Source organism: Corvus cornix, chromosome 9 (assembly GCF_000738735.6).
Source record: "Corvus cornix cornix isolate S_Up_H32 chromosome 9, ASM73873v5, whole genome shotgun sequence".
NCBI lineage: Eukaryota > Metazoa > Chordata > Aves > Passeriformes > Corvidae > Corvus > Corvus cornix.
In genome coordinates this window covers 21,607,002-21,625,174 of record NC_046339.1, presented here as the reverse complement: position 1 = coordinate 21,625,174, position 18,173 = coordinate 21,607,002, and the positions used below count along the sequence as shown (strand labels likewise).

Sequence of the window (18,173 nt, the reverse complement as noted above, 5' to 3'; positions counted from 1 at the left end):
GATATATTTTTTGGGTGGCTAGACCACCATCTTAATTATAAATGGGTTTCAGGGAGTTGGTTGCTATAGCAACAGTCTACTTAGTGCTTTTTCCAGAGCAAAACCCTATTTGCCTGTATGTTCAAGGGAAGACAGAATGGCTAAGGAAGGGAAATTGAGCTTTTATTTCTACAAGAGCCATAAATTGCAGCATCCTCTATTTTAAGTACACAGACGGAAGAGCTGCTCCTTTTCCTCAGTGTTTTTTCTGCTGCTGAGAAGCCCCATTGGATGTTTGTGTGAAATATAACCCTCCCTTATTTCAGAAATGCAACTGCACCAGGGTTAATTAAGGCTAACACCCAATCAGATTCTTCCTAAAAGTGCAGCTGAAAGCGGAGGGCACAATGCCTTTGAAAAGCTGGAGCTGTGAAAATTTCTGATGCAATCTTTTGTCTAATGTCTCCTGCTGTAAATCAGAGTCCCTCTCCATCCTACTGAAGTCAGATAGAATTTCTCTTGCCATCGATTTCTCTGCAGCTCCCTGGCTGTGTATCACAGACCCAAAGCCACCTTGACTTGATTTTTTTCCCCTCTGTTGGCTCTGAGGTGGAGAAATATAACAAACAGGTTGGGGGATGTCAAAATTCCTTAATCCTGCCTGGCCATAGGTTGTGATCCTCCCACGTCCTTCAGTGATCGTCTGCACCTGTGCAGCACGAGCAACGCACAGAACACAAGGCTCAATTCTGGGGAGTTAAGCAGAGCTTGGATGGCATTTGCAGGCATGGCACCGTGTCTGCTGGGCAAACATGTCTGCTCTCAGTGTGCTGAGCACTCTGTTTCCATTTTGTGCATAATCAATTACACCATGCTGCATGTTTGGAGTCTGTGGAGTCTGTACGTTTCCTTTGCAGAATGAAAGAGGGAGAGGGAGAGGAGCCCATGACAGCAAAGGGCCAGGTTTAAATTATGGCTTTGCTTCTTTTATGTGGAACTCATTTCCCAGCTGTTCCCCACTGCTTCAGACCAGTGAGGTGGGGATGCAGGGAACTTAGGAGTCTAGGGAGGAAACTACCTGCCTGAAGAGGGGTTTCCAGGCTCTTGAGGGTGGGGAGAATTGTCTGGTAGGGGTGTCAGCTTCACAGGCATATGGGAAGGGGAAAAGGGTTTTGAAGTAGGTTCAGTCTCAAGAGGGAGCAGAAAGAACGTGAAGCATGTGATAGGGAAGAGTTGAGACTGTCTGGGGCAAGTTAGATGGAAAGTTGTCATGAAAGAAAAAATAAATCTATTTGGAAAGGAAAGTATTGCAGCTGGAGAAGACTAGTGAAGAGGAGATGGAGAAATACCCCTTCTTTGTTCTCTGTAAGACAAAAAGGACCTTCCTCTTTATGGATCTCCAGTAATCTTTCCTGTATCTTGACCTGCAGACTGACAGTTTCCCCTTGGATAATATAATCACCTCAAAGTGGAGGATAGCTGATTGTGGGAGGAGAGAAATTTATGGCTGTACTACCTTGGTATCACTTGTGTATTTGTCATCACTGGCTGACACTATTATTAATTGCCACAAGATCTTTAAAGCTTTCCTTGAGCAGGCCTGCCACATGCCTGTAGAGAGAAGCTCAGAATATTTCCTTACTCCACAGGAAAACCCTAACATACAGTACTTCTTTGTGTCTCTTTCTCCTGAGCTCTATTTCTGTCCAAGAACTCTGAATATCTTTCTCACCTTCAAATGTAAAAGAGATGCAGTCCCCATGATTTGAGTGACAGAAGAAACTTGCCGCACCAGATATATACCTTCCAATCTTTCTGGAAGAACTGAGCAGTAGGAGAGTTTGCTTAAAACAGAACAGCCTTCCATAAGACCTGATGGGAAACTGTGTTCATTTTGGACATTTCATCAAAACAGTGCAGGCTCCCAGTGCTCCAGTGCTCATGACAAGTCCTTCATGCCTTTCACTGAATGGTTATTTTTTTCACTCTTAGTTTAGCCAGATTTAAAATTATCGGGGTTGGGGTTTTGGGTTTTCTTGTTGGATTTGAGTTGGTTTTGTTTGTTTGTTTGGTGGGGTTTTTTTAGACAAATACAGAAAATCTATTGATGCTGGGGATTTCTGTGCTTTCTATCTCCCTGAACTCTGTCTTCATTTACACAGAGACCCCAGACTTACATACTGAGGCATGGCCTCTGCCCTGAATCACAAAAGGTCTGTAATCTTCCCAGTGTTGCTAGACCACAAAAGGGACAGTGCCTGTTTTAGGAACAAACAGATGTCAGAAAAGGAGAAAATTCAAAAGGAATATTTTTGGAGTTTTGCAAAGCGTAACTGATAAGTATAGCACAAAAGACAGGAGATTTTAAGAGTTGCCTTAAAGACATTAAACGATGAAAGGTTCATAACAGATATTAAAAGGCTTTGAAGTTCCTATGCTTAAGGGAGTTTGGAAAAGGGAGGGAGCATTAAACCCAGACATCCAGGAGGAGCCAAGGTCTATCTCAGAGAGTACTGATTGCCAGAAGATAGGAGATTGATTATTTCAGGTTTCAAAATTCTCCATTTGCCCTGTTTCTGACACTCCTTTTCCAAACACCTACTGCAGCCCCTTGGCAGAGTAAAATAGAGAGTTGTCTGGAGGCCTCTCTTTCTGCCCCTCTGCATTTTCTGATGGAGAAAATAGAACAAAATATTTTACATTTGAGATCCAAAAAGCTGAAGTCACCAGGCTCTTCATCCTACTCTTTTTTTACTTGCTGACTTGTGAGTATAAATGCCATCAGACTCTTACAGCCCATTCTCAAGGTGAGGATCTCCTTTGCATTCAGTTTCTCTGTATTCCAGAGGGGGCCGGATTCTCTCCTAGATGAAAGAAGAAGCCTGCTTTGGATACAAGGCTCTCACTTCCCCCTTCTTCCCACTCTTATGCCTTCCTGACCTGAAGTGAAGCAGGTTTTCTTCAGAATGGTAACAACTGATTCATTTGAACAAAAAGGGCCCAATTCCATGCAGATAATTTTGTAGCCAACCTTCTGTAGCCCAAATCTGACTTGTATTTTTGCACTTAAATCTCAGGCAAGACACAAAACCTCTTACTGAGTTAGTGTGTTTGCATTCTGCCTTGACTTCTCCCCATTTCTCATACAGAGGCACTGTGGGTTTCATATATCCTCTCCCTCAGACCATGCTGCTGTTCTTTTCCTTTTTTCCCTCCATTGCCATCCCCTTCGAAACCTCAAATTCAGGGCTGAAGGAGACTGGGAGCCAACTTCTGCTCTCAGGGTTAAATCTGGGAATCATTCCCCTAGCTTCAAATTTATGCTGGTGCAGTGAAGATGAGAATTTAGCTTTCTGTACTGTTGTCAACAGGGGGAAAATAGAGTCCCTATAAGGCTGTATCCATGGAAACCATCCTGCTGCAATAGCGGGTAAAGCAGCAAATCAATTTCTTCAGTTTTAAAATGAAACACATTTTAGTGCATCTGGCATATAAGAGATTATCTGTGCTGATAACTGTGTGGAAAAATCCTCCTCTAGCAAGTACTCTGGAAAGAACATTTCCTCCTGATAGAATTCTGATTTTGGGTAGAATTAGCGCTGATGACAAAGTACCATGAAGACAGTACAGTGAGACAGAGCCAAGTCCAGAAGCAACAACATTTAATGAAGGAGAAAATTGTTTAAATTTATCATTTAGCCCAAGTATCTGGGCACATGGTGACTAACATTCAAATGTATTCGCAGAGGCAGTGACCTGTCACCTCTGTCTCCCTGCTCTTTGCTACCACATGTGACAAACAGTACATTTGTACTCTGTGATGCATTTGTCTGAACAGGAGTAACAGGAGTGTGTGTGTGTGTGTGTATGGCCGGTGGGCTGTCAGATGAGATTTCAATATCCACTGCAACATGGTCTGGGCAACTGACTTTACACAGGTGTATGTTTCAGAGCCAGAGGCGTTTCCAGTGCAGAAGATGTGCTGGCTGTCTCTGTGCTGTATTCTTGTTATGTTCCATCCTGTGCAGCTTGAGAGACCATCCCTTTACTGTGCCATGAAGGGAGCATGGAAATAGGAGGATTTCTTACACCAGACTTCAGAAGCTACCACACACTTTCCCTGCTGTGTGCACAGAGGTTCTGCCTTTATTTTTCCATCTGTTAAGGTATCTCTCTGACCATTTTGAGAATAATACCCTGCTTGAGCAGAAAACTGCCTATGTGCGGATGAGAGTTCATTCTGCTTTTCCTTTTTATCAAATCCAAATATTGCAGTCTGCCTTCTCTATACCTATCAGATAGAGAAATTACCTGTCTGAGAGAAGTACAACCTTATTTAAGAGAGGGAGTGAAGTTGAACCAGGAGGGAATAAAAAGCTTTACAGGAATTGCCTAGACTTGAGTAGCCCTTCAGTTAGTGATGATCAGATACACATTCCTCTGTCACTTCGCAGTGCCTTGGTTGTATTTTTTCTGCTTCTGAATCTCAGTTCCTTGATAACAGCAATCACATATGCAATGCTGTCTTCTTTTATCTACAGCTGCCCTATCTATTATAGCAATTCCTGTTTGATTGACAGTTATGTACTTTTTTCTGACCTGAGGGCAAGCTTATTGCAATGCACTCCTTTCAGGGCTATCACTGAAACACATCCAAAATCTTCAACTGGTGCATAATGTGGCAGTTCTGCATTTGAATGAAGTGAGCACATATTGTTGGGGGCACAAGAGGTTTTGTTGCGCTGCCACATCTACCAGTTAATGGAAGATGCAGTTCAAAACCCATTAAGTGGTGGAAATGGCTCAGTGGTCTGAAATGATGTTGTTTGCAGAGTGTTTTGTTCTGCATGTGTCCAACTGCTGTGACATCCAGTGTTGTCTGGTCAGTTCCAGATATTTTAAGAGTCAGGAAAAGACCTTCCAATGCACTGCTTGAGGACTGTGCTTCCTTTCTAAAGATGAAGTTTCCTGATGAAAAACATCTGGTTGAAAATCACGAACTTCTGTGCTTGTTTTCTATGATCCATGAAGGTACAGATCTAGGAATCCTCCCAGTACACAAGGGTTGGACTGAGTTCACTTAAGTCCTAACCTTTAGACACTGAAGAATGAAAATTATGGTTTTCATTGCAATTTTTTATCTGTAATTCCCACTTTCTACATAAGCCTTCCATATTCCCATGTGAGGATGCCTGGGGTTCCTTTACAGTCAGGGTTCAGATTCCTGGTGAGCTCAGATACAAGGCATTTGCAGATTTCTCTCTAAAAGGCCAGGGAAGGGAGAAATGGAAGAGGAGCTGTGACTGGCATTTCTTGTACCATTCTTCATCACAGTCCTGTGTCTGTTTGCCAGGGTAGTAAAGCCCAAGCGACCAGGCATGGCCCAGGGGAGCCCTGCACACTCCTTGGAGCAGAGAGGATGGGCTTGTTTGTTACTATGGGTCCTGGGATATGTTGAGATGGGCTGACAAAACCTGGAGATTTTAATAACTTTTGATAAGGGATTTTCCTCTGCCCTGCAACCAATGGCAAGAAAGGTGACCTTCTTCCCACCTCCTTCAGGTCAGACCTGGGAGTCCATGGCAGGATCAGGGGCTGCGTTTGCTCTGAGGGACAAAGGAGGAGCCCCCTCTGGATCTGTCACTTGTTTCACAGCTCCCAAGTGTGGCATTTTAGAGTATTCTTTGTGTATAAGCTCTTGCAGTTTGCACAATCATGTCCAGCGTAGGAGTGTTTCTCAGTGCTGTCTGTCTCCATGGAGTTGGAGGTGACACCGTGTTTGTACATTGCCTCTCTTGCACTACCACCCCCGTGATTAAGGCAAAGCTCCTGAGTCATCTTCACAAAGATTTAAAATTTCCAGCAAACCTGTAGGCCATCTGTTAATGTGGGCAGGCAAGAAAATATTGGGTAGGAAAACTCAGTCACATGCCAGTGTTTGTCCCCACAGCCAGTTCTTTTAACCATGGTAAATGACATTTTAAAAATTGTCTAAATTCTTTTTCTGTAAAAAATTATAAGAAACAGCAACCCTGCTGTTAAATGATTCCTTAAAATGAGCCCAGTCCTCAAAGTCACTTTATGAATACATAAATCCCATCTATATTCTAAAATTTAATTCATTTTACTGTTTGAGAAACCTTTATCAAAAATCAGCAGTTCCCTGTTGGAAAAAAACTTGAATTGTCTTTTCTCTGGGACTCAGGTGAAAGCGTGACCTGGTCCCATTCCTGCCATGGCAGGTATTATCAGTGTGGGCATGTGGTGGCACACAACAGCTGCCACTTGATACAACGCAAAGAGCGTGCCCCAAGCCCAGTAATGTCTACTTGTGTTACGTCTTGTTCAGTGTAAAGATACAGTCTGTTACCACTCCTGACAGTCACACAGCCACGGCTCCCTTCTCTGTTTCTATCAGAAAGCCACTCAGAATTAGAATCCCTTTGCATTCCTAGCCTGCAAAGGCAGGGATATTCCTAGCAGTACCCTGTGGATTAATATTCACAGCAAAATAAAAATGTCAGGCCAATGTATACATTGATCTGTTCTTTTAACCCCAAGAAGCTGTGCCTAGTCGTGGTTCCATACATATGCTAGCTGTAAGCACAAACCTTGCCCCATCTGTACTCAGTCTATCATTTCAGAGATATCTAAAAGAGATGAGTAGTTCTAAGGACTATGGTGTGTCCTTGGACAGCAAGTTCTGCTAATAATTCTGGTGACACAAAAAGGTAACTGGCTAATCAGAAGAACCACCACAAATGCAGTGTTGTTTACAACACAAATGGGAAAAAACCAAGATCACTTTTTTCTGTTGAGAAAGACCTAATTTACTGATGAGCAGATTATAACTAAACAATGTGTTGGTTAAGGATATGGAAGACTGACAGTCTCTGGCCCTTAACCTCATGCAGACCCCTGAAAAATATCCCTGTCTGCAGTGGGAGACTTGTCATTGTGGGCTAGGTCATTTTCACAATGATGTAAATAGAAAAGCAGGTGGCTGAATCTACCCAGACTTTTAAAAGTAAGGGTGTTCTTGCCTCATGCAGAGAGAAACACTGTCCTTTTTAGTTTGTGCTGCTTAGGAAGCCTTTAGAGATGACCAGAAAGCAGTCACACTGCTGTGAGCGGCAAGAGCCAGAGAAATGTTGTGTTCCCTGTATCCTTCTGTTCAATAGTGAGCTGTTCCTTAATTCTCTATCCTGGGCCATGCTGCAGCCTCCTCTTTGTCTTCCACCACCTCCAAAGGGGCCTTCTCAGAGGCCCAGGCTGGGCAGAGCCCAGCCACTCTGTCAGTTTTGGCAGGGCACATGATAGAGAATTTACCCAAGTTTCCTACTTCTACAACAAATTCCTCTCAGCAGCTGGGGGCCAGAGGATTTCTCAGCTGGCACAGAGTTAGAACTCTCTGTACAGATAGTACCTACTCTGGCCTAAAGCCTCACAGGACAGGTAAACCTGAGCCAGCACAATCACTGTGTGCTTCATCAGCTGTTTCTGGTTTGCAGCAAAGGTGTTTCTTACCCGCAGCACAGGGCAGATTCTGGATCTCCCTATACTATGTGAGTGTGGCTGAAGGATTTTCAAATGCTTGAGTTGCAGCACAGACCCTGTAATCCCTCTCCTGAGAAGCCTGTCAAGCCTTGCATGTGGAGTATGCCTTGGCTTCAGCTCTTGCTCTGCCACAGCACAGTTTGGACAGAGACCAACTGCACCTTCTGAAGAAAGACCTCAGGCTTGGAAGAAGGAGGACCATCCTTTGGGTGCACTTAGGAGCAGCAGCACAGTTCTGTGGCTTTTCCCTTGTGCTTGACAGCAACTGCGGGACAGGGCACTTCTGCACTGTGGTTTCACACTGCAGATCCTGGCTTTCTCATGCGACCCCCTGCATAAATGACAGACCCTGAATACCTCAGACTCCACTGCTGTTAAGTGTCCCTCTGTGAGACGGGAACAGATGTTATTTGTTTCACATTTAATTTTACCCTTCCCCTGAGCACTCACCTTCTCCATGCAGGTGTGTCACTGGTGGTTCCTGGTTGTCACTGCTGTATCCCGGGCCACTGCCTCTAGGAGAGGGGACAGAGCACTCCCTCCAGCCAGGCCATGGCAGGGGGTCTCTGCATAGTTCCAGGGCCCTGGGCTGCACTGCTTGGCCTCCTCAGGCTGCAGCGAGTCAGACAGAGAGACAGCCGTGCTGTGTGAGGCTTGTGAGAAGGTACCAGCTATGTCTGGGCAGATGGAGTTAAAGAGAGGTAAAAATGTTGGTCTACTAAGAGATGTCTCAGGGCCAGAATCACTTGAACTGAGACCAAAGTCCTTTAAATAGGAGAGTGCTTGATTATTCAGCTGGGAGTATTCAAAATTTATCTTGCTTTGAATAACCTCATCGGTCATTTTTGCTCTACTTTTCTGATCTTCAGAGCAAATTTGCTCCCCATTTTGCTTCAAATGATACAGACTGCTAGATTGGAAACTTGTCTCATAGTTGTATTGGTTTGTGCTAGGAATACTGGGATATTCTGGATTTTGAGCAACGCAGTTGCATTCATTTTGCAAAAATAACTTGTTTTTGTACTGAGACATCTTATGAATGATACTGTTCATTTCATTACCGATGTATTTGTCTTCCAGGTGCTTGTTTTCATAGCTAATTTTTAATGATGCCACCTGTGTTACACAGTGCTCTAAGAGCTGCACTATGTTAGTGCTGCTCTCTGTTGGTGTGGGGCTCATGTAGCTCTGGAAGTGATTGAGGGTTAGAGGCTGTGGTGGTTTGTCACAGGAGATAGAGCGAGAGCGATACACTGGTTTATTTCTGTCTTCCCTCTCAAGAGGATCTCGGAGTGAGGTCGCAGCAGTCTTGTAGGAGTAACATGATTCTACTTCGTGATTATCATCTAATGAAGGATTTTCAGACCTCTGGGAGCCACTCTCTCTGTTCAGCTTTTCTGGCAGTGGGTTTTTATCTCCAGATGTCTCACATCCCAATGAAATTGCTAGCTTCTCACTCTCAGTCGAAGATGTCTGCAGAGTGTCTCTGTTAGCCTGTGATTGTGATGCATAACTTGATGATCTGGTGGTTTCCACAGTCCCAGGGGCTGTAGATAAGTCCTTGTGGTGACTCCCTTCTCTTCCTCGGAAACCCAGATTAGATGTGTTCAGGCAGGAGTCCAGGCTGTGGTCTCTTCCAGCAATGTTTACTGAAGAGGCCTGGTTTGTGTGTTTGCTTTCCTCCAAAGGCACACATACATTAAATATATTAGATTCACCCTTGCCTGGTATCTCCTGCTGAGCTTCTGTGCTCCCTTTCTGCTCTGGACTGTGACTGGGCAGGATCAATGAATCATTAGACTTTTCTGGCTGTGATTGAGGACTCTGAAGAGAATCAGGGGAGGAAATGAGTCCTGAGTGTTTTCGTAGCCAGTTTATTATCCCCATGGTCAGTGAAAGCTCAGTATCACAGAGCTTTAGCAAACATTCTTTGCCTTTCCATGTGCTGTGGAAAAAACCCTGGCTGATGATATCTAGAGTTGGTTGGGAAGCCATGTTCTCCTCAGCTCCAACATGAAAGCTGTAAATGGACAAGGGGATTTCAATGGCTTGCTCTGAAACACTTTCAGATGCACACAAGTCATCATCAAGGATAGGGTTTACTTTGACTTCATTTGGGTCATAGAAGAGCTCATAAAGGGCATCTCCACTGTAACTGTCTCTTGGAAATCTACCTGGGACACCAGGGGTCTGAGCTTCCTTCAGTTCATCATCTTGTCCAGGAGAGAATGAATCATAGTAGCCTTCATCACTTGTAGATGTGGATTCCTGGTTTTCACTTTTCGGTGTTTCTGTTTCTGTGGAGCTGTCTTTGGAATTGTCACCTTCTTTATCAGGTGAGTCCTGGGGGTCTGTGACCGGTACAGCAGCCTGATTTCTATCCTTTTCTAAGTCAGAACTAGGTGTCTTCAGTAACTTCTTTTCAAACAGAGCACTCTGATGTAGCCTTACTGATTTGTTGATGTTGTCCCAAAACTTTGCAAATTCCACTGTCTCATTCTGGCCAGGAGAGGCCAGCTGCTCCACCCCTCCTTGAAAGGAGCCCATGCCAGGGCTGTCTTTGTGCTTGCTTCGCCTCAGCAGAAGGTCTTTGCTGTTCTCCAGCTCCAGATGAGCAGAAGTCTCATCAGCAAAGATTTCCCCACAGCCAGTGAGGGAGTCAAAGCTCTTCAGAGAGGCAACATCTTCACACAGGGCATTGCAGTAGTCATAGGAGGAGTCAGACTGCAGTTCACTGTCTGAGCAGTCCTGTGACAAGCAATCAGCTGCACAAGTTTCTCCAGTTTTGAAAAGATACTTTGCAAGACGTCCAGACAACTCACTCCTGCAGCCTGGAGAGGACAGGTTCTTGTCCTTCTCCACCAGAAATGAGAGGCTGTCTGGTTTATTTTTTCTTATGTGAAATATATCTCTGAGCCCTTTCTTAGATCTCTTGAGGGAAATCCTCTTCCTGGGAATGGTTTTTGCGACAGCTGGTACAAAAGGCATCTGTGGCACAAAGTTCCTGTAATCTATCATCTGACTGCTACATGCAGACTGGCTGGGGCTGACCACACACTCCTTCTTACTGCTGGAGCTGGACATCCCTGTAAAGCTGATGCTATTGACAAGTCGGCCCTTGCCCTTTCCAAAAAATCCTTCTTCACAAGCCCTGCTGCTGGGGCTGCAGTGCTCTGTTTTGTCTGCCTCAGTAACACAGTCATGGGTTTTACTCTTCCTTACGAGCTTGTAGGAGGATCCAGATGATTTTTCCAGGTTGTGATCACCAGCTCCATTCCTTGCTGCTCTGGTAGAAAATCTGTAGTTCTTGTGTGTGGCCAAACATGCCAGCTGGACTTCAGCCACACTTTGGTTTCCCTCCAGAACTGCCTTTTTGTCTTTGCCCATCTCATCTTTGTTGGTAGGAGCTGTATGCACCGGTGGCACTTTCTCATGTTGTACACTGGATTTTATGAAAGTCTTTCCTCTCTTGAGCTCCATACTGCTTCCTCACATCTGTTTCTGTAAAGAAAACAGCAGAACACAACCATTGTGAGGTTGGTGGGTAGCACTTGTAAATTTTGAAAGCAACTGGAGAACAAAGGAAGGAATATTAAGCACCAAAAAATTGAGCTTGTCTGTCACCAGACATTTCCATCATTGAGTCATGGTACTGCATGAGGAACAGATTGAGTGAAACTAAGGGTGTGTTGGCTGGAAGATCCAACAAGGAGAAAACAGTGCACATTATGGGTTGGTAGCTGAGGCTCAGAGAACATTTTGTCTGTTAGAAATACGCAGATTTGCACTGAGGATTATGACTTCAGGATGGCTTTTAACAAGGTAAAGGTTCTGTTCTGAAGGTAGAAGAGGCATCAACAAAAAGCAATGCCTGAAAAACTTCAACATGCAAATGTGTGCATCAGGGAGGCAGCAGTTCATACATCTATACCTTAGAGGAGAACAAAGATCCCAAGTTGGAAAATCTCCTGAGAAAACAGATCAAACTTTTGACACATGACACTCACTTTATATTAAAATAATTCTTATCTGTGAATAGAAAATCCATAAACCTTGGTACCACCCTGGAAGCATGCAGAAACTGAATTACTGATTTTGCTTCCCCCTGAGCATAATGTATCATTTTCTACACAGCTACTTTTATTGTCAAAAATCAAAAACGCCATATTGAAAATCATTTTTAGTCATGACAAAAGTGTCATCTCCAATTTACAAAGACCCGTATAGCACGCAGAGGAATCGCCACAGTGAATCTGCACTGTGCATTGATTAGCTGTTTCTAAAAATACTCTAGTACCTGTATCAATGCCCATTTCAGGCTCTGCCTATATAGTTTAGTATTGAACCTGTTTTATGTTTTCATTAATTTAATTAGTCATTAATTATTTTAGCCATGTCACTTTCAGTTTTCCGGCAGTTCTTTTGTAGAAACATTTGACCCTTTCCTGTCATACATCAACTTGAATATTGAGTAAGTCAATGGAGTTACATAAAGGTAGGTCAGGGACGAAGTAAGCACTACCTAAAAGCTGTCAGAGCAACCAGATTTTTACTTGGTGGGAAGCAGCACAATAACTCAGAGTCCTGTTCTTGAAAGAGCATGCTTGAATCTCTCCTTAATGAAACCTCATTTAATGATTTATCTTGTTTTGGATTGGTTAGACATAAATAAACAATTGGAGACACTGAACAGGAGATTTTAAATTCAGCACCAAGCCAAGCCTTTGTACTCCTAATAGAGAACTTAAAGCAGTCTTCAGTCTATTTTGAACTATAACAGCTGTCTGTAGCCTCCAGAAGCTTTCCAGTTGCCAGGCCTTGCTGGAACAGCCACACTCTGACCAGCAACTCACAAGATGCGGGACTGTGTATTTGGGAGCATTTCTCCAGCAGGCAGATCAGTGACAGCCCCTTTCTTACAGAAGCTGCAAACTAGCAGGTGATTAGCAATATTTACACCTAAATGTAGGTCAGTGACAAAAGGTAGAGAACGTAAGGGCAAAGTGTGAATATTTGACATGCGATGGAAAACGTGGTGGGTAGTGATAGATGGGCGTCTATCAGTGTGATTGAGATGTTGGCACATTTATTTGCACTTGGCACTACATGTGAATGTTACAGAACACCCTTAATGAAAGCCAGGAAACATTTTACTACACTGACAGGTATCTGGAGTTCACTGATGCTGCGGGAAAATTGTTTTGCATATTTAGAAATAGGTCACTGGGACACGATTACACTCCTCTTCTGAAAAGCAAGGTGTGATCAACAAGCAATTCAGTGTGCAGAACTCCAGCAGGGTGGAGAAAACAATCAGAAACAGCTGATGCAAGACCAGTTATTAATATCCCAGAAATAAAGTGTCTGACATCTCAGTCCTTTGCAAGTGCAGAAGTAGGTACCATGTCCCTGTGGGAAGCTCCTGATGCTGCCGAGAAGCTCCTTAGAGGTCTGTGACATTGGCAAGTGCCAGCCTTACAACAATGTTATGTAGGACTCTTTGAAGTCCTGCAGCTGTTTCTGCCCATTCTGAGTATTAAGCAAAGGTCACTTTTGTAGGATATTGCATACTTGGGAACTTTTCTGCAGATGCATTAAAAAGGCTTTCAGGGATGGATTTATTTACTGTCAAGTATGAAATGTATTAAAGCTAAGAATTTAGAATGACATAAGTTAATCTTTGGAATAAAGTAATGTTTGATCTGAATTGTATCTCCTTGATAAGAAACACAATGGATGACCAGTTTGATAACTGGGTATAGAAATTTCAAGGCTTGTTCTTCCATCTTTTTTTTTTTTATAGATTAGATGAACAGTTTTAACATGAAAGCCAAAATGGCCCAAGTAACATTTTTACTGAGAATATCTGTAGTATAATAATGTAAGATACACTTATGGTAGCCTGTGCTACCTTTTCCATTTCTTCTGATGAGGAAAAAAGTGTTAGCTGTTGTTTTGGTTTTGTGGGGGTTTTGTGGTTTGGTTTGTTGGGTTTTTTAATATCTAGTAGATAGATAGATAGATAGAATCACCAAGTATATATTCTAATTATTTAATGTCTCTATTTATTCCCATATATTCTTTCTCTAATACTCCCTCAGGATTCATGCCAGACCTCGTATCTAGTTCATTGTGTCATCCTGCTTATTCTAAGACTGTCACATCTTTGTAAAACTTCCCCATTAAAATTGTTATTTAAAATGAACAACAAGAAAGACAGGACCTCCTCAGTCAACTTCTTTGAGGGCTCTTCAGGGCAGACTACCAGAGTCTGCAGATTTTTTAAAACATTCATCTTAGTTGCTGTTTTGTAACTTCCCATACTCTGGGTTTCTCCTTATACTCATGTGACATAAACTACCAATGAACTTCTTTCCAAAAACAGACCAGAAATATTTATGTGATGATTCTCTCTTTCTATATCTATTAATACTTTTAGCCCTTCTGGTTATAATGGATTATACCATGATACCTTTTTTTTTGGTCTCTGCAGGGACACAAGTTCTATCTCTAACCCCAGAAGCTGTACCAGTGAAGTTAGAAACAGATTAAAGTGCTGTAAGGGAAAGTTACCCTCCAGTGGTTGTGTAAAGCTAATCAAAATTCTATGAAATATTATTATAGGCATTTAAAACATAGTACATTTTTCTGGGATTTATTGACCCATGCACTCGGTTACACTAGTGCCCGTCTCTGTTCCTTTTCAATTATTCTTCTCTTGGACTTGCAGTATATTGCCTCTTCGACAGGGATAAAAGATATACTAGGGCCTGATTTCCACCTTTGCAAAGGAAATACAATTTGCAACTAAAAATCACTGTAAAGAACAGAAACCTGTGGAAACCAGCAGTCAGTGTACTGAGAGTCTCAATGTTTTCTTCATTAATAACAAATTAATGGGTTTTTACTATCTGCAAAATTGCTTATGGAATGATTTTAAATAAAGGACGTCCTTGAATCTTACACTGGGCTATGTTTAGTTGTCTTTTACAATAAGATTTGGTGCAGCAGCGGCACTGAGGCTTCCCATCTACAGTAAACAGTACTTTTTATCTGGCTTGATCAGACCAGCTGCTCACTTTTAGGATTTCACAGGTGTCTAGGCAGGCAATTAGAACCCGATTTGAGGCTTATACTAGAATGGAAATAAGGTTTTCTTTCAAATTTGGATAATACTGCTCATAAAATGCAGAGATACTTCATGCTCAAACATATACCATCTGTGCAGGGTGTGTGACAGCCTTCTCATAAAACCAGAAGGTTTTACTGTGTTTGTGATTCATCTAAAAGTAAATTAAAGTTTTAGAATGGAAAGATGAATACACTCCTGTGGGCTGAGGAGACTTGATTTTAGGACAGTCAAAGCAATTGCTTCTGGTTCTGGGTTATGAGGACCTGAACAAGTCTAAGTTAGGTAACTGTTCTCGTTAATAAGAGCCATATTCAGACAGCCTAAATCCTTCCTAAGTCCAGGCCAACATACAAGGGCCAAAGAGGGGTGCAGTGGAGCTAGATATTCATTAGGAAAGTGGGTAGAGACAGGATTCAAACTGTCCAGATATTGCCTCTGTCATGTGAGTCAAAGAGAAGGGTCACATTTGCCTCTGCCCATGGCCCTCAACACTTTCTGCCAGCCACCTACAAGTTTCCCTCCGTGGTGGAATGTGAGAGAGCCTTGCTTTGTGTTTTGGGCTGGGTGAAAGTTGTATCTTGCTAGCTGATAACAGAGTAGAAAGGTTTGTTTAGGTTATCTTCAAAGAAAAGGTAAAATATCAGTCCTCTTGCATGTAATTCTAGGAATATCATCCTGCTGGGAAAGTAGAAGTATCTGTTTCAGTGAGGTTGCATGGGTAGAAGTAATACTATTACAAAGAGGAAATTTAGATAAAGTCTCCAGCTTCAGCAAGTTTGGTTCAAAAATAACTTCGCTCAAGTAGGAAAAAATATAATTGAGGTTCATTTACTTAAAAATCTTTTCAGCTATCCATCTTGGACATCTCTTACTTGTTCATTTGATGTGTAATTTATGTATAATTATCTCTCTTGGAGATAGAAATACATAAAATTCAGAATATAGTGGTTTTGAAGGGGAGATAGGACTGTTCTTTCTTTATATTTAGATTTCTTTACATTTAGATCACGCTTACAACTGGCAGGTTGTGGAGGTGGTGCCTTGCTGTCTCTTGTTAAGCAGAGTTCTGCATGTCACTTGGCATCTGAATTTCACCTCCCTCCAAGCATTTTCCCTTTATTAAATGAAGAATTTGATAAACACTGAATAGTCTTTTAGGCCTTGTAATTCAAAAAGAAGGGAAAACCTCACTTTGTACTGCTTTTATGTTTTTGAATACAAGTTTGGAGTGAGTCCAAAATCCCTTCTCCACAAGTGGCTTCATATCAATCAGACTTAAGATGCTGAGTATCAGAGGTACCTTTGAAAATGTTACCCTGCTTTTCCATCAGAAATTGTAGCATAATAAATTTCCCGAAAGCATCTCTCTGGTTTGGGTATATGGACATACATTATGCTTCAAATCCATGCATTTTAGGATGAAAATTTTTTAAAGATATTTCTTGATAAATTGTGTAATGGGAAAGGGGAAAAGAACAGAGCACTCTGGGAGGCTCTCCCATTTCTTAACCTCAGGAGGATTTTTACTGGCCACCAGTTGGAAGTCCTAAAATGCAAAAACAAGCAAGCATGAGGTGGTGAAAGCCATAGCTACTTTTAAAGTCAGTGAACAACACTAATTTTTAGTGTTTAGTATCTAATCAATTAGCAGCACATAAGGAACAGCTGGTGCTCCCAGTAAAGTGTGTGAGGGAGGTAGTTTTGGAATAACACTGTTTATTTACAGGCAAAAACATTAACTCTCTATTTCAGAAGATGGAAGTTAATAATGGAAATACTTAGTAATAATCATGAACATATATTCCATTCTGTTAATTTGATTTTTAATTGCAAAGCAGAATACGGCTTCCTTGCCAGAGAATAGTGATGTTCTCACTGCAGTTATTGTAACACTGTTTCTAGTAAGCAAATAAACATAACAGTTCTTCTGGTAAAAACCAAAGAGGATTTTAAAGCCGGGCTCATCTTCTCCCTTAAACTGATTACCCTGCTACTATCTCATCTCCATTAGGAAGCAGAAAAGAACAGGTTGGAAAGGATGGAGGATGTAATCAGGGACAGTCATGATTCAGGAAACAGAGGAAATGTTTATTTTTAAAGACGCCTGTGTGACACACAAACCTGCATTGAGATCACGCCTCTCCTTAGGAGTACTCCTCTCATCATTGTTAGTGGCTGTATTGTATCATTCCCCTTAATCATTTGGCTCTCTTGGGTAACCCAGGATGCCTAATTATTTGCATATACATTTAGGTCAGGCAATGGCTTTCTCATGAAGAACCAGTGAAAAGCACATTGGTTTGTTTTTAATTCAACCCTCATTCCATTGAGCACACAAAGTAAAATCTTAGACTCCGCAGCAGAATACTAGAAAGATGTGTAGTTAAATGCTTAATCTTATTAGCAATGTGCTATAGGGAAGTCTGAACCTTCCTTTAAGCCCTGACAACTGTTTCGTGGAGCTCAGGATTTTTCGTAGTAAAATTAACCACGTTTCTACTCCCAGCACACTGTCCTGCTGCATGCTGACAGGAGGGATCCCTGGGGACACAGCAGCACCCAGTGCTTCCCCCGGCCCCATCCAGGGCACCCACAGCTTCCCCCAGCCACGCATGGGGTGTGTGGCAGGGCAGAGAGAGGCTGACACCATGACAAAAGGAGGCTCCTTCTCTGACAAAACCTCTGCACCCCTCACTCAGTTTTCTTCTATACCTGAGGCTGAAAGAAACATAACTGCTTGAAATGTTCCAATTACATCATGTAAAAGGGCAGCTTTAATTCCTGCGCAGGAAGCTTCCGAATCATCGCTGTATTGCTAAGAGAAGGCAGCAGAGCAGAAATTTCCACTGCATACCTGAGAAGGAAACAGGGCTTTTTTTTTTTTGCCCTGACCAGCAGCCTGTTGGTACCAGACAGCAAAGTGTTAATACTGACAGCTTTGGCTGTCCTCAGTAATTTATTGCTTTAAAAGGAGATAGGATGTGCATTTTTATAAATACAGGCACAGGCTTGTCAGATGTATGGAGAAAGAGGTAAAAAGCAATGCTTCAGAAAGAAACAGTCATCCCAAAATAATAGTCACTCAGAGTTGCTGTCTCAGAGCAAAAGAAATGCCATTGCACCAGAACAAGCGAGGCAGATCACAAAAATCCTACTCACCATGTTTTATTACTGAGCAGAAATCCTCTGTCTCCTAGCCTTGCTCCTGAAGCTGGTCTTTATCCGGAGGCTCCGGTGATGCTTTCAGATTCTGAGGGGCTGGACCACTGCTGCTCTCCAGTGTTACTCTCCACCCCCCTGTCTTTTCCTCCTCCTTCTTCCTTCATCCCCACCCCCTCATTCCTCCAGCTTGTAGCTTTTTCATACCTTACATAGATCCTAAGCTTCCACATGGAGCTTGATATAGGAAAGATGCTTATTTCAGCCATCTGCTTGATGCCATGGAAATGCCTTCTTTGCTTCAGGAATAAAAGCCCAGGACGTAAGCTCGGGAGTTTCTGATCCA

The 18,173-nt window shown here is 42.5% G+C and overlaps 1 protein-coding gene across 1 annotated transcript in view; it reads right to left on the bottom strand.

Annotated features, from left to right (window-relative positions):
• The window catches only part of AMER3 (APC membrane recruitment protein 3), a 41,279-nt gene extending 23,336 nt beyond the window's left edge, over nt 1-17,943 (bottom strand). The window contains exons 1-2 of the mRNA XM_010405468.4: nt 17,828-17,943; nt 7,987-11,037 (exon numbers count right to left, since the gene is read on the bottom strand). Of these exons, the coding sequence (XP_010403770.2) occupies nt 8,005-11,016 (3,012 nt within the window). The 5' untranslated portion in view covers nt 11,017-11,037; nt 17,828-17,943 and the 3' untranslated portion in view covers nt 7,987-8,004. The remainder of the gene's footprint in view (nt 1-7,986; nt 11,038-17,827) is intronic.
• Between the last annotated feature and the right edge of the window lie 230 nt (nt 17,944-18,173).